Source organism: Chaetodon auriga, chromosome 17 (genome assembly GCF_051107435.1).
Source record: "Chaetodon auriga isolate fChaAug3 chromosome 17, fChaAug3.hap1, whole genome shotgun sequence".
Classification (NCBI taxonomy): Eukaryota; Metazoa; Chordata; class Actinopteri; order Chaetodontiformes; family Chaetodontidae; genus Chaetodon; species Chaetodon auriga.
The window spans coordinates 18,274,251-18,295,025 of NC_135090.1; the positions used below are offsets into that span (position 1 = coordinate 18,274,251).

The 20,775-nt window shown below is 44.9% G+C and overlaps 1 protein-coding gene across 2 annotated transcripts in view; it reads left to right on the forward strand.

Moving 5' to 3' along the window:
* Window positions 1–20,775, forward strand: part of ext1c (exostoses (multiple) 1c) — a 79,350-nt gene that overhangs the window by 49,057 nt on the left and 9,518 nt on the right. For both annotated transcript variants that reach the window (XM_076754961.1, XM_076754962.1), the window contains exons 3-4: window positions 15,710–15,803; window positions 19,165–19,272. In XM_076754961.1, coding sequence (XP_076611076.1) covers window positions 15,710–15,803; window positions 19,165–19,272 — 202 coding nt within the window. The remainder of the gene's footprint in view (window positions 1–15,709; window positions 15,804–19,164; window positions 19,273–20,775) is intronic.

Consider the following 20,775-nt stretch of genomic DNA (forward strand, 5'->3'; position numbering starts at 1 on the left):
TCCTCTCACTTTTTAGTTTGCAGGAGGAAAGTTCCCACGCAAAACACACACAGCCCTCTGTGGAAAACTTCTTTGCAGGACACCTACAGGCGATAGACATTCAATCATAAGTTTAGCCAAGCCACTTGGAAGAGTCAATCCCACTTATTTGACCGTGAAGGTTTATGATAAATGGGCCGACTTTATGAATGGCGGCTCTATTTAGAGATGGCTCCATAAAACAAGCAGCCGTCCACTGTTTTATGTTTCATCATAAAACCTAAGGTCAGTGCCGTTTGAAGTCCAGGAACGAGATTCATTCCCGAGTTCTGCAGGATGGCAGTTAATCTCTTGTGACATAATGTTCATTAAGGTAGAAAATAAGTAGGACGAGTGTTTAACCCGCGTCTGGAAACTTTAGTGGTTGTTTTAACGTTACGTATGTACTTTAGGGCAGAGAACATACAGTGCCACGACCTTTATGTCAGCAGAAGAGCTATTTGGGGCTTTGTGAGGACATGAAAGGAGGCTTTTATATATGTGACTGATGGCCACACACCGAACACACACACACACACACACACACACACACACACACTAATGGTCCTGTAGTCTCTGCAAACTTTCCCTCTCACTTTTTCTCTCTTCAAAAGGAGCCGCCACATGACAGCCATACCTATTGTAGCCCCACCTGTGCATGGGCGTTTCAGCCGCCGCTATTAGTACAGCTGCCTGTCTATATACGGCTGTATTTGTTCTGACCTGAAATAGCTTTAATGACAGCGTGTTTGACACCGTGTTGTCAAAAGCAGCCCCATTGTCACTGATGTAATGTCTGCTGTTGTCTGGTCGGCTTACAGGCCCATAGGTGGTCCATCAGTGGCAGTGGCACAGTTGATGGGATTTGTCTGACTGTGCATGTGTGTGTGTGCGTGCGTGTGTGTGTGTGTCTGAATGTGTGTGTTTTATTACGACTACCCGGTGAGCTGCCAGTTGGCTTGACTCATCACGAGGACCAAAATCTGGTAATTCTCAGTCAGGCAGGAAATAAACAAAACATTCGTTGGCACCTTCCTGCGGTTTAACAATTTAAGGCACACATGACGAACACGCTCTGGTCTCTCTCTCTCTGTCTGTCTTACATACATGCATACTCGTGCGCAGGCCCCAAAAAAGCGGCGTTTCCAACCATCCCTACGACTTGCCAACACATTTTGTTTTCAGCATGCAGCAGAGAAATCATGAGGGGGAGAAAACTGTCATTGATGTGTAAATTCACCATAAATAATTCCTCTCTCGTTTCACCCAAAAGACCGTCTTGACGTGTGCTCGCTGCCTTCTGCTTACGCCTGTCTCTCTTTCCCTCCCTCCCGTATCCATCCCTCATAGCATCATTACTTATGAAGCAGAGTAATGAAAGAGTCTCATTTTCAGTGTTCTCGGAGACCCTCCGTCATCCGTCCTCGCTCTGCGATGGGCACGTTGGATAAAGTATCCAGCCGTAATGGGAAATGAAAGCAGGGTTGTGGCCTCCGCATTGCGCGGTGTGAAAAACAGGAGAAGTGGAAGAGTCCTCGCCTTGCTCAGCTCTATATTTATAGGCAGAAAACCTGATTTCAGATCAGTCACGCTAGACTTGCAGCAGACACCTACTGCACGCCGGGGGAGGCAGGCAGACAGTGAAGTTCTTTCTTTCTATCCTCTCTTGCAAAGAGTCCATGCTGTGTTTTATTTTCCATCTATATACCTTGGCTTTCTCTCTCTGTCTCTGTGTATCCTTATTTACCTCTTGCTCTATTGATATTCCCCATCAAACACGGAGAGAGTGCACTTTGTTCACACTGCAAAAACCTTATCAAGTCATCTCGTCTGCTGTCTGATAGCCTGCCAGCGCGATGAGATCATTTCAACCTGAAAATGTAGAATCGGGGGTCATTTTTTTGATCACAGTGCAGCGTCTTACGATACTCAAAGACACTCAAATCTATGAAATAAGATTGCTTTGTGCACAGCATCCACAAAGGCACATCCTCGGGTCACTCATATAGCATCAAAAGATAAAATAAGTGAGCAACAGCTTATTTTAGTTTTTTTTACAACTCATGCTTGTTAAATAAGAGGCTACATCCAGTAGCTTGTTCGCTTAGCTTAGCATTAAGACTGGAAACAGCAAGCCTGGCTCTGTCCTTACCTGACACAACTTTATTGTCAGTTTACACTGAATTTGTTTTGCATCCCCAGGCAGCAAAAAAAGCAGTACACTGATTCTGGTTTAGCAACAGGATAGAAATATCAGCCTGTTGCGTTTAAATGGAGGGACTTTAAATCACCTCTCTGGAGGGCCGAAGTTGTTTTTTTCTTGTTTAAAACATGCAAAGAGTCAGAAGAGATACTGCATTGCATGAAAGGAGCCAAAAATCTTCGCATAAATTTGGATTTGATTATGTTAGCTCACATAATCCACCTAGCAACACCTTTAACGCTCCTAATTGACTTGTATGATTAATGCATTAAAAAATGCTAAGCTAAGCTAATTGGCTGTAGCTTCATATTTACCATACAGACGTGATCAGTGGTATCAATTTTCTTATCTAACACTCAGGAAGAAAGCAGATATTGTCGAACTGCGTACTTTGACAGGGTCTCTCTTCAGTAATCCAGATGAAGTAAAACTGGAGGGGTGGCCTTAATTGATATTGTGCTTTAATGGTGCAGTTTCCCCAAAAACTTTGCAATGAATCATGTGACCAAAAACCATCTGGCATGCAGTGAAAATGTGGCTTTCGGAGCCTGGAGGATCTGGGATGCCCACTTTGCCTGCATGCTAATCCACACTTGTTTTTTTTTTTTTTTTTTCCATCACGCTGAGTCAATGAAGGCTCCTGTCTCAGCAAACATCAAAAGATCATTTACCAACTTGCCAAAACACAAGTTGTATTTCCCTCTTTTGCTCCCCTTCTCCTTTGATCCTGCACGGTCGGTCTGATCTTTAGCGCGTTGCACAGATTCCTGCAGCCCTTCAAATCATTCCCAGCTCTGTCCGCTGTCCTCAGCTTGCATCTCTCCTCTGTCCTCCCTCCCTTTTCCAGCCCCTCAGCTCTCTCAGCAGCTATGTTGAGAACTCTTTATCCCATCGCGCTCCTCCTCGTCTCCTCCTTGTCATGCGAAGGCTAACTCCATGGTCGTGTTCCTGCGCCGCTGTGCTTTTAGCCTAATGGACAGACAGCTGTGCTCCCATTTCTATATATAACTAACCACCCCACATGATGAAGTCTGTCACACCGTCTCTCTGGCCACTACATGCAGCTGACCACTGTGTTAATGCCCAAGGAGATGCTCTATGAGTGAGTGTGTGTGCGCTCAGATGGGTTTGTAGTGATAACGCCGAAATACCCCACATTTAATCTACAATCTTTTTATACTCATTTTTCAGCTTTTTTTTTTTTTTTTTGCTAGGAACCTGCACTTTTTTTGCTGCTTTTCATTTAATCGTTTTTAGCCACACATGTAAAAATGTGGTGTTATGTACAAATAAAGCTACATTAAATAGATTTAGTGGAAAGCACTTTGATAAGCCGAGCTGGAACTACTTAAAATACGGTATTTAATGTAGCTTTAATCTGCATAAAACCGCAATTTTGTTATTAAATGGATGCAGGACACAGAAAAAAAGCGTTTTCAGCCTCTGTGATTTCATCAGATTGCCCTCTCGAAAAGAAAAATAGCAGAAATGCAGAAATGCTAACCTCTTTGCATTTGTAGTATCTGTGATTTCAGAGATATTTACCTTGAACCTTGAGGAAACACACAGTTTGAAGCTTGTTATGGCACCTTGACTCTCTCTGTGACCCACGATTAAGAATACAAAGCCTCCTTTTATTTCTTTTTTTTTTTTGTATTTACATGCTGCGTGTGTGTGTGTGTGTGTGTGTGAGTACTGGATTGAGGTATAAGTAACAGTGTAAGGGGATCAACTGGCAGTGGGGTCATATCCTTTCAGATTAAAGAGCTCAATCCTCCCCGTCTCCGTGTAATTAACAAGAGACAGAGGGCAAGAAACAGATAAAGACAAAGCGGCAGAGAGGAGAGTAAGTATGCGTGGAGAGTGGTATTAAAAGGAGCCGGCGCGCACACACAGGAACACACTCAGCAGAGCAGGGATTGTGTGTAATGACAGGGTGCCTGGTGGTCAGTGTATTTGTGTACATGACGAGCGTGTGTGCAGCAGAGCACTGAGTCCAGAACCAACAGCAGATAGGACATTAAAGGGTTGGACTGGATGTGTGCTGCGTCTAGCGGAGTTCAGGACCTCTGCAATGTCAACAGGCATAATAAGTGCAGGATGGCAGGAATGCAGCCGCATGAAGCCGCGGACAAAGATGCAGGCGCGCAAACACACATTTGGTTTCCAGGATTTCTGCCCTTTGACCCCCAAACATAAAGCTGTGTCTAATAGCAAGCACTTTTGCTGTTACGTTTTTCAACAGAACTGCAAAATATGGCAAATATATGGCAACTAAATCATTTTAAAGACATAAAAAAGTATCATGTTAAAATGATTTAGGTTAATGAAACGAGATTAACTGATTTTGTGTCATAATAATAACAAGATTCTGTCATATAGAAAAATAAAGTGATCAAAGGCCTAATACAGGATAAAAAGAAGCACGAGAAAATGTTAAAGGACATTTAAATAGGATTTAAAAGAGTAAAATGAAATCGAAGCTAAGCTAAAATAGAAAAAGACAGGAGTATGAAAACTACAGTACAGCACGAGATGTAATGATAAACAGTCCCAAATTAAATTTAAACAAAACTGATGGTCTATTATCCGGTAATCATGAGAGTAATGTGCCGTCATAGCCTGAAAAATCTCATTTAACACCAAGAAATTCTTCTCACTAAAAGGTGGCGGCAACATCCTGCCATGGTACACGAACTTTGAACAGGTTTTTTAAGAAATGACGACTTCCTGTAGATCAGGAAACGTCTGATCAAAGAATAACTTAACGAGCACGAACCCGACGAAGCGTTCAAGGTCAAATGCTCACTTTCAACCCTGAATATAACACGTGAACAGCGGCAAACTATCTGAATCATTTTAACGCCTGAGCAGAAACTGATAGAAAAAAAAAAAGTGTTTAACAAGTCTGTAAAGTCAGACAAATAAACTTTGTTTTGTGTAGCAGAAATGCTTTTCCCTTCTCCTCTCCCGTCTCTGTAATCATCCCGTGACCCCTGGGATTCGTGTTAACCCTCCGCTGGGATCTACTTGTTTTAGCACAGCAGCGCGTGTCGACCTGGTTGGTGAATCTCGAAAGGAAAACACATCTAAGAAGTGTTACCGTGACGCAAGACGAGCCTCGACTGTGACGGCGGCTGGGCGTGGTCCTGTTATGCTGTGAGGGGTGTTAATTAGTGCTAATGTAAAAGGTGAAAATGTGAGCGGATGCAGGTGTAAAAGACGTCGTTAATTGATGGGTAATAATACACACAGGGAGGGAGGTTGGGTTCATCCCACTTTCTGAAAGGAACTCAGAGGTTTTTAACATTTCTTGAGGTCAAAGGGGTCAAGAAAAGTGTCAGTCAGGACGCCATGTTGTAAAGCAAAATGCATAATGCTCCGTTATTGTAACCGAGGAGTTTAATTGTCACTCCCGGAGGAGACGGTGGCTCAACGCTCTGTCACGCAGCGAAAGCAATTGCACCCGAACGCAAAGGGAGAAACTCCTTTTTAGCCCAGCACTCGAGCCCTCAACGGTAATGACTCTCGGTAACTGAGGAAGACAAAGCTGCGTGGCAGAAAATCCATTAGCGAGTCTGCTGCTAGATAGCGAGGAGACACAGAGGAATGGTGGCTTTTGATATGGCGAGGCCGGCTGCACTGGAGGCATCGGAAATAACGGCCTTGTCTTTTTTTTTTTTTTTTCTCGGCGAGAGTCGGAGACGGCTGGCAGAAGTGATCCCCCGTGTCTGAACCCCGCTGGGTGACTGATATCTGAAACACTCCTGTGGAGCTGAGGTGTGTGTGTGTGTGTGTGTGTGTGTGTGTGTGTGTGTGTGCGTGCGTGTGTGTGTGTGTTAAGGTCAGGGCATGACTGTAATTGTGAGGGACGGAGGGAAGAAGGAGGGGTGAGATTTTGGGACTGGATACCAGCAAGTCTGAGCTCCTGGACAGAAATGCTTGGGACTGCATCCGTTTGTCCGCCTTTTAAAGTCTCCTTCTAGCTTCAGATATAAATGTATGCATCTTTTATTTTCCATGATAAGCAGATAGGCTGTTTGAAGATGAAGAAGCATTTGATGTCACTAGTTCCTTTTATAGATTATCTGAATTATAAAGTAGACAGTGGAGAGCTGAAGGGAAATTAGGGGAAAGGGAAAGATTGGGAAGCACACGCAGCAAAAGGTCGCAGGGATGCTGCAGTTAAACTCCACCGTCAGCACCTTAAAGGCCGTAAAAACTGAGGCATTTCTCAATAACGTTAAATATTCATGACTGCATAAGCAGTGATTGAAGTTAAGGAAACATCTTAAGGTATTCTTCATAAAGAGTTTGACAAAAAAAAACAACACCGACTTCAAACCAGTGAGACGAGCGCAGAGAAAAGAAACCTTCTGAAGCCAAATCCCAGCACTCACAGCACGAAGCTGATTGAGATAATGAGTTTTAAGCAAACTGAGGTGGATTTACGTGTTGAAACTTCACCTGCGAAAAGTCCAGATAGAACTCGTTACACGACAGTAATCAAAAGAAGTTAGGATATACGTGAGGTTTGTGATGAGGCTGACGGCAGCAGCAGATTCAGCATCATGAATTATCAGTATGAGGGGTGAAAAATTGATCTGAGACCCTCAAACTTAAACTTTCAGGCTTTGTAGAGTTCAAGGATCAGTGACTTGAATGTGTTTACAGCAGATTCGTCAGAGAGGGAAGAAGTAGTAAAATGTAAAAATACTGAAATGAAGTCCTGCATTCTTAGTAAAAGTACATAAATATTAGCATATAAGCATTAGCATTAGCCGATATGTACCAACAGTAAAAGGGCTCATTGTGCAGAATGGCCAATTTCAGAATGATGTATATTACTGGATGGGGTTAATGTGCAAAACATCCCTGTTAAAGGGAGCTGCTGTTAAAGGTAATTTCATTGAATAATACTAGATAATAGTACCTCATCATTTATTAGTTAATTTTCTTGTTAATAATGTGAATCCTGAAAGGAACCAGTAACTGTGTTGTTTTTGTCCCAAAGTGTCTTTTATCTCTTTTTATCTCTTTCTATCTTAACTTGTTGTTTTAATTCTACTTCATTTTATTTAAGGAGGAGGAGGAGGAGGTGGAGGAGGTGGTGGTGGTGGTGGTGGTGGAGGTGGTGGAGGTGGTGGGATGGATGGGGCTCAAAGTTTGACACGACTTCAGTCACACTGCAGACGAACTGAAACATCTCGCTGTGGTTCCTCGTGATTCTTCTCTGGCTTCTTTCGAGTCTTTGGCGGATCTGTAAGCAGAATAGCTCCTTGTTTCTTTCTAAATATAAACCCCCGTGAACGCCGCACGGCAGCGCCTCCGAGTTCGCTGTGATTCATTTTCTGTCTGTACGTGCAGTATGCTACACACGTCACATCAGCTTTGTGAAGAATTCTGAGCCTTTGTTGCAGTAGATGGCCGTGAAGACGAAGAGAGGGAGGAGAGTAAGAAGGAGTGATTGAAGGAGGTGGCTTATCTGTCCATCTGCTGTTAAGATAGTCAGTTAGGCTGTGTGTGTGTGTGTGTGTGTGTGTGTGACTCATGTTGGTGGGACATAAATCTACATGCACAGTCACAGTGTGGGGACTCGACTTCCTTATGGGGACGAAATGCAAGTCCCCATAGCGTAAATCATTATATTTAGGGGTTGACGTTAAGGTTGTGTGTGTGTGTGTGTGTGTGTGTGTGTGTGTGTGTGTGTGTGTGTGTGTGTGTGCACAGTTTTGTACATGCAACAGCTGCAGGAAAGGATTTAACATCTGGATACACCTTCTCTTCTCTTGCTGACTTGTCTCACGCACACACACACACACACACAAAGATTACTGAAATGAAAGATGAAGACATAAGAGATGATGAAGAGGAGAAGTGAAGATTACGGGCAGTGCTGCTCCTCTCTTCTCCCCCTCACTCTGTCGCTGTCTCTCTGTGTTTAATGTAAGTGGATACTAGAAGACCTGGTTCCTCTGCGCGCTGAAACCTGAGCTGTCTGTTTTCTCTTTCCCTCTAATCTTTACCATTTTTCACTTGTGCTTTTCATACAACGTAAAGCAGCAATCGTACGTTTCGTTCCTGCCTGTGCGATGGCGTGTTGAGTGTGGGTTGTAGCCCAGCGCCTGACCCGCCGCCTGCAGTCAAAGCTGTAGTTTTGTGACTTTCTCTCCTCCGCCCCTCCCTTCCTCCGCCTGCGTCCCAGAGGCTGCAGCAGCTGGCCGCACACACATTTCCCTCCGTGCCTTCCTCTGATCCCGTGTCTGTCCTTTCCCTCCCTCCGTCTTTCGGCCTCTCATCGTCTCCTGCTCTCAGATCATCTCTTTGTCCTCCATCTTTCACCCCGTGTCTCACATCCCGTCTGTCCAGTGACATGCCGCCAGCTGCAGTCATATCGTCATCTCGCACGCAGCGCTGGTCTTTTATTTTGTGCATAATGTGGCCTCAGTGCGGTGTCATATTACTAACTATGATGTCAGTTAGCATAATGCTCACTTTAATGTAAATCCCCATTTACATTCCTGTGGCGTCCTGTGTGTGATTAATGGATGAAAAGTGTCGACATGATAGAAAAATATGCACCTAAAAAAGAAACACAGTAGAAGCGAAGGATCGTTGTGCACAGTGCTAAAATGAGCATCAAGTGTCTGATTTGCAGATGTGAGTTTTAGGAGACTTTACCAGTTGTTCCGAGGGGATGGGGGGCTTTGAAGGAGGACCACGGTCCTCGCTGGAGGGGACAGGAGGCTGACATGTAGGAACGGAGCCTTGCAGGAGGGACTGTGAGCCTGTTTTCAGCTTTGTGACGATGCATTTTCCAGCTAATCCCAGAGAGTTCTTAAATAGTTTTGGGTTATTTGGCTAAATCTTCCACTTTATCAGAAACATGCAAATGCAGAATCACCAAATTTGGAGATACGTGGTTGTCAGTGGACAGGAGGGGTGTGAATCATAATCTGAAAACTAAAGCTGTCAGACAAATGTGGCTGAGTTGAAAGTACAATATTTGCCTATGAGGTGTCGTAAAAGTATGAAGTTGCATGAAATGGAAATACTCAAGTAAAGGACAAGTACCTCATATTTGTACTTAAGTGCAGTACTTGAGTAAGAGTACTTAGTTACTTCTGGTTTTTGAGAAAGAAGCAGCAGCAGTATTAATGCTGGTGTGCTTTCAGCTCTTGTTTCTCTCTATTTGTGCGTTTAAAATGCTTGAAATGATTTCATTGCATTGCACGGTGGCAGAGATGTTGTCGCCGAAGCTTATTCTTGCTTTGACCACGTGTGCATTGAGGTGTGTGTGTGTGTGCGCTGACATTACCAAGACGGTCACTGCGGCCACTCGGGTCCCGTTGTGCTCGATGAGCTGCACACGAGAATGAAAAGTATTGACACTGGCCTGTTAGCGCTGTGGCGGCTAATCCATAACCTTGGTCTACCACACACTTGTGTTCGCGCACAGGGACAAACACGCACACACACACAAACACCCAAGCGCACACGCTCCGCTGACACCTGACCTTTACAGGAAGCAGAGTGGAGCTCAACTGACCAGAAGCTGCTGTCAGTCAATGAGCATCCACCCTCCCTCCCGCCTTCACCCAGTCGATGTTCATTCAGTAGTCAGTGTTTAGCACACAGGGAAAGAGGGGTGAGGCAGACAGGAGAGGGCCGAAGACGGGCAGCTTTGTTGATCACAGAAATGAATGAAAAGCTAACACACAAACGCAGGCACGCACACACACACACATACATACAAAATGGAGGGTGAGAAGAAATGTAAGGCGGAATCGAGTCAGGGAGGGTGAAGCCGATGGGTCTGTGAGTGAGAGAGAGGGATTGGGAGATGATAGGGTGGAGGAGAAGCAGATTTGCTTATCAGACAACACAAAACGCACACGCACGCACGCATGCACGTAAACACGCACGCACACACGCGCGCACACGGTCGGCGACTCGGAATGGTGCCATCTTAGCAAACACAGCTTTGATGATAGTGGTGTCACACTGAGCCCAATGCCTTGACATGAAGAGAGAGAGCCTGCAGCAGTGTGTGTGTGTGTGTGTGTGTGTGTGTGTGTGTCAGGGGGAGAGAGAGAGAGAGAGAGAGAGAGAGAGAGAGAGAGAGAGGGAGAGGGAGAGAGAGAGAGACATGGTGGGTGTGAGAGACTCTGTTGCCTGTGTCTCTATTTATGTCTCTATGAGACTGTGGCTATCTGAGACAAAAATACGAAAAAGCATAGTAATATGAAGTGTGTGTTTGTGAGTGTGTGTGTGTATTTGTGTGTTTGTGTGTCCTGACTACTAAATCAACTTCTCTTATCCTTCTACATAGATTGGCTCCATACTGGATGTTTAATATTTAACTATCTGTCCTCCTGGGAGGCCGGGTGATTGGAAAAAGGTTGGAGGCAGCAGTGTGTGCATAGACACAAACAACACACACACACACACACACACACACACACACACACACACACACACACAGCAGCGCTGACTTCTACAGATACGAGTGTTCACATAATCATAATTTTCATTGAAAAACACGCAGACTTAACGTGCAGTCGGAGGCATACAGATGAGATGAAGAAGCATCCAGATAGCGCCTCGTGTCAAAGCGTTAAGCACGCCATGTTTCTGCAGGTTGTAAAAAAGCCTGAATGCAACGACATCAGCGATGAAACAATTAGTCAACTAATTCAAGAGCGGCTTGATAATCAGTGAGTCATTTAGCCCTTTTATTTATGCTAAATATATGCTGGTTCCATCGTCTTAAACCTGCATTAAGTGATTTTTTTTGGCCCCTTGGAGGCAGCAGAAACGAGCTGTAAACACAACAGGAGCATATGTTGGTAGTAGCTTAATTTAAACATCCAGCAAACACGGAGCAACATTCATTTGGAGACGTGTTTGTGTCCACCTGATGGATTATAAGTCGAATATTCGCTCTCCTTTTAGCTCAGTTTTGGTCTTCACCCGTGGTCTTTAGGTCTCTAGCTGCCAAATGCTCCACTGTGTTCACTGGCTAGTCGCTAACTTTTTCTACCTTCTGTTTGTACAGTGGTGTTCGCTGAGTTTTAGAACCTTTTCGCTGAAAACAGCTGCCTGCTACATCTGGAAACAATGCTAAATATGAGTGAACCAAATCTTTAAAGTTTGCAGGCTGGAAAACCGAAACAGTTAAAAAAGCTCTATAGACCTGAGCGGAACTGCAGAGTATTGATTACAGCAGCTTCAGATTTAAGGTTTTTGCTGCTTTTAATATCAAAATAGATTGAATATTTTTTGGTTTTAGATGATTAGTTGAAAAAAAATCACTATTTTCTGTAATTTTAGAGACAACAGTGAAACAAAATAGAGTCTACAGATGAATCGATAGTGAACATAATCGTCAGGTACACAGTATACAGTATATTGTGTTTTTGGTTGTGTGCTCACACAATAACTCCACTGTATTCATTCACATATGCACTTTGACACAGCGGCAATCTACTAGTATATCTGTTCTGTAATTAAATGTAATCCATCAGACGGTAGATCCGAGCACATTAACAGTGTGGGCTTGCAGATAACAGTCATGCAAACTGCCATCCAGTGCACGCGGCGTTCATTTGAACCCTCCCTTATTACAGTGTAAATGCAGAGTATACATGTACACTGCAGTACAAATACTGTATGCATGCTTTCCCACATTAGCATGCAGGGAGTGTAGCGCGGTGCATTCCTTGCCAGGCACAATATGAAATGACATGCATGCAATCACATACACATGAATACACAGTGAGTCATTGTTATTTAGCTGGGCTTACCTACCGGCCTCCAGTCACAGACGCACAGACTCGCTTACTCGCTCATGCAAAAGCTCAGTTTTTAATGTGATAAGCAGAGGAGGGATTTAAAGGGACGGCTCCCCCAAATTACAAAAAAACATTTTTCTCACTTTGCTCAACGTCTGCAGTGCCGCAAAACCTGTATGACTGCTTGATGAAATACTGGTATTTTACATGAATCTTCATCAGTGACATGAAATTCGTCAAGTATTTAATTCACTGGACTTCCCAAAAACAGCCGTTCCAGTGTGGTTTTGTATCCATGAACTGTTTCCCAGTTGACTTTTGTAGCTTTCTGTAGCTCGTACACAAAATGATGATACTGTGATATGAGATTGCAAATACTGCTTTTTATGCAATGCAGTTTTTCAAAGCTGTGAGCAACGCAGACATTTCATTTACCTCCAGTGAGTCGACGGGGCGGATAAAAGCAGTTCTATCTGCTTGTAGATAACAGTAGATGCAAGAGAAAAAATCTGTTTGATCGATTACTTTGATCACTTTGTCCATTACTGGATTCATATTTTGGTCCAGTGTCAGAAATTGGTGAAAAATGTCCATCACACGTTCACAGTGATGGCTTCAGAAGCAGTTTTAATCTCAAAGATTTTTGGTTTAACATCATACAACACCAAGATAATGAGGACTGTTCAGTTTCGAGAGGGTGGAACATGCAAATTCTTGACATTTTCCTCCAGTTGAAAATCCAAATAGTTGCTAATGAATTTTCTACCAAGCGATTTATAGACTAATTGTTTCAGTTCTAAAGTGGGCGAGCCGATCCTTGAACACACACACAGGCACACACTCACACCGAGAAAGGTCATATAGCAGCAGTGCAGCACAAATCCATTCGCATATGCAAACCTTCACCGCAGCCTTTTAGGTTTCCTGATGGAAAGTATGGACCAGAGGACAGCAACAAACACATGCAGACTCAGCTGAGACAAAGGGCGGAGAAGACGAAAAGAAGGAGAGAGAGAGGGAGAAGGAGGAGTGAAGGAGGCGCACAGCAGGCCTGGCTGTTTGTTGTTGGAAACAAAGTGCTGTTAAATGATTTACTTGTTCCCTGCATTAAAGTACGCTCCCTCGTTAAAGAACAGCAGACTGGTCGACTAGACTGCTGGATCCGAACGGACCCGACGCGCACTGGCGCACGCGCACGCGCTGGCTGCAAGCTATGCATCGTCGAACACGCGCTGACGCACACGCACGAGCGCGCACGCAAGCGCACAAACAGCAGGAAGAGAGAGAGAAGTGGGTCAGACCAACCAGATCAGTCTCATTGCATCTGCAGCGTGCAAGAAGTCACACTGCCTGACATTAGATACTATCCATGCGGACACACACACACAGACACACACAGACACACACACAAAAGCAGGAAAATATGAACATATTGTCACGCAAACACGCCCAAACGCAGTATATTTACGCAAGGAGAAGTACATATATATCTACTTTTAAGTATATATACAGAGTTGCACATTTTTGCGCATGAAATCTCCAAACTCATGAACTCCTGGCGCAGCTAAATGAATGCGTTTAACTAAATCCTGAGCTCAGAACAAGATTTGGACACAAAATCCCTCAGAAATACATCGTGCAAATCTCGTTAAACGTCGTGACGGATATTTTCGCGCGGAGATTGATTTCCAGTGTGCGCCAACGCTCCGTGCTGGAGATTTATATCGCTGCAGATGCGCACGGATCCATCACACGCCCACGCACGCATGTATATATGTGCGGCAGCGGCCATGGCAAAGCGCTATCAACAGGTGGAGGAGTATGGGAGGAGAACCGTGGCGAACGCCGAACAAGGCTGCCTTTCAGGACACTGATGCCAGTGTTTGTGTGTGAGTGTTTTGACACATCCATATTGAATATACACGCTCGCACAGGGACATCCATTCAGATCTTGATGTCCAGGGTTGAGTGCGGCGGCGCTCAATGATGCCAACACCAGCAGTGAAATCCCAATTTTCTCATCCAGGGAGCGGGAGAGGCCTGCCTCTCGTCAGTCATGGAGGGTTAAATAAACGACTGGGCTGGTGAGAAGATTAATGGCAGGTTTGGTTTTACACTGACTGTTTCTTCTGCAAGCTAAGGAGCGGAAAGCTGGGTGCGGGGAGCGACGGCAGAGCGCAGAGGAGAGAGCCCGATGAGACTCACTCCACCGTGAGGCCGCTGCAGCGCCCGTCCCACTCGCGGATGAAGGCGAGCATTGATGCAGAGGTCTCCACGTGGCCTCCTCTTCCTCCTCTTCGTGGCGTGAAATACGAGCACGGGCAGCGGCGCAGCTCACCGCGGTGATGCGGCAGCAGTCAGCGGGAGCGGCCCACTCCAAATGTCTCACTTTGGCTCGAGTTCAGGCCCTCTTGTCTACAGCACAAATCAATAGAGAGCAGAGATTAGGGCGTATTTACTCATGAGCTCAGTGATGGATATACTTTCCAGCGTACAGTAGCTGTCTGTGGTGGTGCCAGCGTTTCTGTGGAGGAGGGTGGGAGAACAGACCGAAGATTTATTACTGCACATAATCTGAGCCATTATGACTAAACATCAGAAATGGAAAGCCACAGAAATTCTGCGACAGATGTCATGTGTCATATATCAAAAGGAGCGTGCGTCGGCGCAGCGGCAGGCGGTTTATTAGATTTGTTTGTTATCGCTGAGCTATCTCACGAAGTTTGAGGTCTGTGCTTTTCTGGTGCCCTCCTCCACAGATCAATATATTGATTGTTGAGCTTTTCTTGCTGGTTTAACAACCCTCTTTTCGCTTTGCAGAGATCTGGAATTTATAAAATATTATTATTAACAAACCAAACTTTCAATTAAATCATGAAATTAATCAAATGAATGTATTATTTCCATCCTCCCTGAAAACTCTAGGCTCTTTCTTTACCCACAGATTTGGCTAACCAGAGGCTCACTACTGTAAATTGTAAATTGTTACAGACAGCAAAGACGGTACTAAATAGAACATGTAGAACAAATAGCCAATAAAAAAGATACAAAACAAAATCAACAATAGTTGAAAAGATACAAAATAAAATCAAACAGTATGAATATGAATAATATCTCGGTGTCTCAGCTCAGAGATGTATAAAGAGGCTGAAAAGAAAACCACATCTTTGCAGTCAGGTCAGGTCATATCTCTGTCTCTAATACATAATTTCATGCAGTTAGACTGAAAATGTTCGACTGTCCTCCAATTTAGCCTCCCACAGCCACAGAACTTATTGAACTGTGACTCTCTGGGAGACTTTGTAAGATTCATCTTAAACTTTGTCCCTGGATGCATCCTTGTGTAGCGCTCTCACAGTCTGAAGCTTTGGCTCTCTATAACAGCTCTCATAGATAACAGCTCCTTCTTCACTGTGTTCTGTCTTACCCAGAGCCATCGCACGGGAATTTAACCCCATACCTGCTTTTTCTCCTAACTGCAGCTCGAGGTCTCTTTTCTGCACCTTTTCTATAGTTTGGAATAAAATCCCCCATCGTTTTAGAACATTTGTGTGGATTTTACCGTCTTCAGAATCAAAATCCTTTCAATCTCTCACCTCAGTCCCTCTGAATTAAGTGTATCTCCATCACTTTCTGTTAAGTCCTGTATTCTTTATGTAGATTAATGTATTTTAACTCTTCTTCTCTCTTTTAGGTTTGACTACCAGGAGCTCCTCCACAACTCCACCTTCTGTCTGGTGCCTCGAGGTCGACGCCTGGGCTCCTTCCGCTTCCTGGAGTCGCTGCAGGTAAATATTACTCACTGCAGCGCACACCACGAAACAGTATTTGTTATTCAAGCCTCCTTAGCAGTATAATCAGGCTGTATTGCTCTATTTGCGTTTTTGTATGTGCTCTTCTCACTGGTTTGAAGTGGGTGGGGCTCCATTGGGAAAAGCTGATGTCATGAAGCACCAATCAGGATTTAGCAATATTTGAGTCAGAGGTTGTTTACTTATGCTGCTACAACTGTCAATCAACTTGTTCTTAAACTCTTGATAATCACTAAGTAGACAAGCTGGTGGCGCCTCGCTCGTAAACCCCTGTGTAACTCTGTAATGTATGGAGAGGATTTCACTTTTTAAGCGCGTTTGAAATCTGTCCAGGAGATCCTGCAGAACTGGTCACTGCACATGTTTACTGCAAATTTATGATGCCGTTCAGCTGCTCTGATAGTAAACCTTGTGAAAATGAAAAAAAATCCCCAAGCCTCTGCTGCATTAAATGAGTCCTGCTCTCAGAGATCTCTGTAAAGTCCTCGTGTTTTGATCATTTTCTGAGGAGCATGCTGACAAAAGGCCGAGCAGGGTCACATACAGATGGCACAGTTGGCACTTCATTTTTTTCATGACTGCAACGCAAAGAATCCTGGAGTTTGTTGATCCAAACAAAAAGCAACAAGTAACTCCTGCTACAGCCCGTGTTCGCTAACGTTACTCCACGCGGCGCGTTAACATCTGCACTGTGGACGTCGGACAGAAGCACTGCATTCATTTTTTTCCCCAAAGCTTTGTGTCCATCACCATATTCAGATTAGTGCTTCGAGAGTGAACAACTGCCGCATTTACCGTCATCCGTGCAGAGGACGACCAACCCACACATCTCGTCATCCACTGTGAGCGCAAACACATAAATCTGCTGCAGATTTGTCTATATTTAATGTTACTGCACAAAAGTCAAGATGCAAAACATCTGCCATGTACTGCACAAGATCATTGATATTCTAAAATACTGGATGTGTCAACGAGTATAAATCATTCCCTCACACATGGGCAGGCTGTGTCAAATATAATCACATAACACCGGCAAGTAATGTTGATTTATATTCTGTGTGAAGCCATGTTGTTGTCTGTCCTGCATTCATCCCGCCTGAGTACTTTAGGACTCCGAGGTCCACAAAAACAAACAGCTAAAATGTCTACATGCCAACACAGCAATCATCAAAACATTAGCTGCAGCATTTCCCTCTGCACAGCTCACGCTGACCAAATTACACTTGTACAGGAAAGAGCTGCGATTCAGTGAGATCCAGCTCGTATACAGTTCAATCAACAGGGAAGTGCACAGGATGCAGAATGTTTATGTTCCAGAGCCGGCATTTATGTAGTCTTTTGGTTATTGACACCTTAATGGTCACATCTGCAAGTGTTTTCCCCAGACCATTGTGTTGTATTGAGTGCAGATCCAGCCATAAAGGCTTTATTTGCTATTTGCTAGGCCTTTTAAACTAAAATGGGTCCATTAACACACGCGGACGCGCACGCACACACTCGTACAAACACTGGTCTCGTTCATTTAAGTCCATCAGTGAAATGTGCGAGTATACAAACAATGAAGAAACCGCAGTCAACGGAGTGAGAGAACGGTTTAAACCAGCCGGGCTGCTGCAGCTCTCCCTCTGCCACCCAAGTCGACAGTCTCACACCAGTGCAGGAAGCAGTAGTGGCTGTTTTTAGATTTGCCAACACTGAACTCTCTGGCTGCTTCGCTGTTCCCTGGCTGCACTGCTCTCTGGGGCTACGTGTGTGTGTGTGTGTGTGTGTGTGTGTGTGTGTGTGCATGAATGGTCCGGAAGCATCCATAGGAGTGGCAGCCTGCCCCACCGCTGATGTCTGCTGAATGGACAAATGCACACACAGCCCACTTGGCTTGGCAGCAGGCAGCAGTCACGGCCCCCTTCTCCTCCTGTCTTCTTGCTTTGTCCTCTCTTGGTCTTGTCGTCTTCCCTCTTTTCCATTCGAGGCACTTTTGGAGAATTTTTCGGCTGTGGGGTTTTTTTTTTCTTTTTTACATTTTGGTGCCAGCCGAGCCCACAAAAGAACTGGCAATTACCAATGTGGCGAGAAACTCACTGCCAGCTTTCCAGTGTACACACAGACACACATTTGCACACTCCTCCACATACACATTTACTCAAAGCCTCCCCGTCTTCATCTCCCAACGCAAACAAACCAAAAGCAACCACACAGCACATCGGCTTTCATATTACCCTACCTCCAGGCAGGGAGGGCTCGAAATGTTTGAAACTCTCCCTCAGAGTGCCTCATCTCTCAGGGAGAAGACTCAGGCGAGCCTCGGGCTGCATTTCAAATTTCGAGGCCTTGGATTATCACTCTGGGAGTCTTTGCGTGACCTGGTTGTAACCCGGGGCTGATTCTGACACATGCACACACGTACGAGTCGTCCTGTTTGCCGGAGTGTCCTTCAGCAGGTCCGTTCTCAGATGAAATGCAGCAGCGTCGGGAGCCCCGGTGGGCCGGAGAGAGCGTTTGATCTCCACCACTTTCGGCTGCTGTTCTCTGGAGGTTTAATTAGAAAAAAGTGGAAAAACAAATAAGACCCAGGCCTATCAGCACTCCAGACCACAGCGAGCACAAAGAGGAAGGGAGCAGGATGGGATGAGAGTGCAGCAGAGAAGAAAAGAAAGGAGTACAGAAGAAGGGTGAGGAAAGCCACAAAAAAAAAAAAAAAAAAGTGGAACGACATCAAAAACCTGTCAGCGAACGAGGGGATAAGGCAACATCAAAAATCCACTTCAATAAAGCATGATGCCTCCACGTATCAGCCGTTTCCTTCTCATGCTCCTCACATCCCCTCATCCGGCTCTTGTTCCCTCGGTTTACCTCCTTCTCTGCAGATGTCCCCTCAGTGGTTGTACCTAATTAGTACACAAAGAGTTGGCCCTGTCAGCCACATCTGTGTATGAGTGACAGTCTTTAGCAAACCTCCAGGGCTTCCTGGGAAAGGAGAGATACGAGCTGTTACTCATTCCAGCCACCCTATGGGGGTCTCACACGCACACTCAGCTGCACATGCATTTACACACAAGAGCATTGATCATGTTATCTGCTCAGCCTGGGATATCACAGCGCCAAGCAGCTGGGACTGAACTCATACAGGCTGTGTTGTATTCATGCAGCTGCAGTATGTCATGTTATGTTGTTTACTGCCAAAGAGGAGCCAGCAGCAAGGGAGGAACCCAGTCAGGCTGCAGCTGATCAAAATTAAAGTGATATGTATGGAATTTTTTAGCCTGCTCTGCGTGATAGCAGTTGGTTTGTCAGTGCCTCTGTCTGCTCTGAATGCTTTTGTATTCGTGTGTGTGTCCAGGCGGCGTGTATCCCCGTGCTGCTGAGTAACGGCTGGGAGCTGCCATTCTCTGATGTCATACAGTGGAACCAGGCGGTCATCGAAGGAGATGAGAGGTTACTGCTCCAGGTAACACACGGGGGCATTTTGCAGGTGCAACTCGTCCACACTGATGGCCAGATTCACCATTAAGGCGTCCAGGGCTCCGGCAGGCCACGAGGCCATCACTGTACTTTCAGCGATAAAAATCAATCGGCAAAGTGCCATCGCCAGCAGATGGTACAAACAGCAGTCCAACAGATCAGAGCAAGTTTATGGGTTGTTTTGGTCCATCCGAACAGGTTTCAGCATTTATGATGTTTTTTGTTGTAACATCTGCATAAAACCAATTGAAAGATTCATTAAAAAGCGATTTTAAGTCAGGTTTTATGCTGTCACGTAGCCCAAACTTTGTGTTTCAGCCGTGCTTCAATAAATGAGGTCATCTTGTGTTGGGCAAACCTCAGCAGATGCTTTCAGTAATCGAAAAAAATGGACCAAAAATGCAAATGAGTCGCTGGCCGTGCGCCAAATTAATTAGAGTAAATTCAGGGAATTAGAGAAAAATGAAACTGCCAGAGGTGGAACGAAGTCTGACAGAACAGATCTGCTTCTGTTTTCAACCAGTGCGGCGAACACTTGGCTACACGGGCTGCTTAACTGGTTGTGTTTCACTCGGCTCACATCCCGAAGCGTAGCTTTACACTTCAAGTCTATTTTCTTCTGTTTTGCGCGTGCAGCTATAATGATACAGCTCTGAGCGCTGCCAAAAGTCAGGTGACGTTCACTCAGTACAGTACCTGAACGCATCGTGTGTTCACTGAAGCTGCTGCTAGCTGTTAGCTGTGATGTCCGAAATCAAGCTCCAAGTCAACGCAAACAAGTCTCAAGTTCTAAACAAGTCCGGTATCTGTCTTTCAGCTGGTCTACACTGACAAACACGCCTTCCCGTCCTGTCGGCACTTTCTACGCATTTTAATATTATTCATGTATCAAATACATTTCAGCCGAAGACGTGAGTTTGTGAGCGAGCCTGAGTTAGTTCAGACACGTCTGTAATGACAGCAGGACGGAGAAAACCCAACGCTGTCAAAGTTTTAGACAGAAATTACAGCTAGAAAGTTGAAAATGACTTTAGCCGAGAGCGTTAACTTTGTTAAAATCACCAAGGTGTCCATTTCCAGTAGTAATCCAGCTTTAACTGCTGCACTGGATGCTGATTTCTCTCAGGAAAGTAAACTTTTAGAAAGACACATAAAAGAAATGCAGAGTGAGAGATTGCACCGAGTTACAGAAGCCGGCCCGGACGTGACGGCATGACTTCGGCTCTCTGTTACCTGTATCAAACGCTGTGGTTACAGGGTGGGGCCCTTTGAGATTAAACAGGCCTTAATGCGTCCTCAGTTCAAAAGCGCTCGCTTGCTCATCCTCTGTGTGTCTCCTCACACATCCACATAAATAAACACAATGAGAAAGCAAAGCCGGCTCGTTCTCAGCTACAACCTTTATCTCCCTCACACAAATCACATCATGTCTCCTCTGCATTGATCCGCTTCGATCTCGGCCAATAGAGGACACGAATTGGCATTCAGC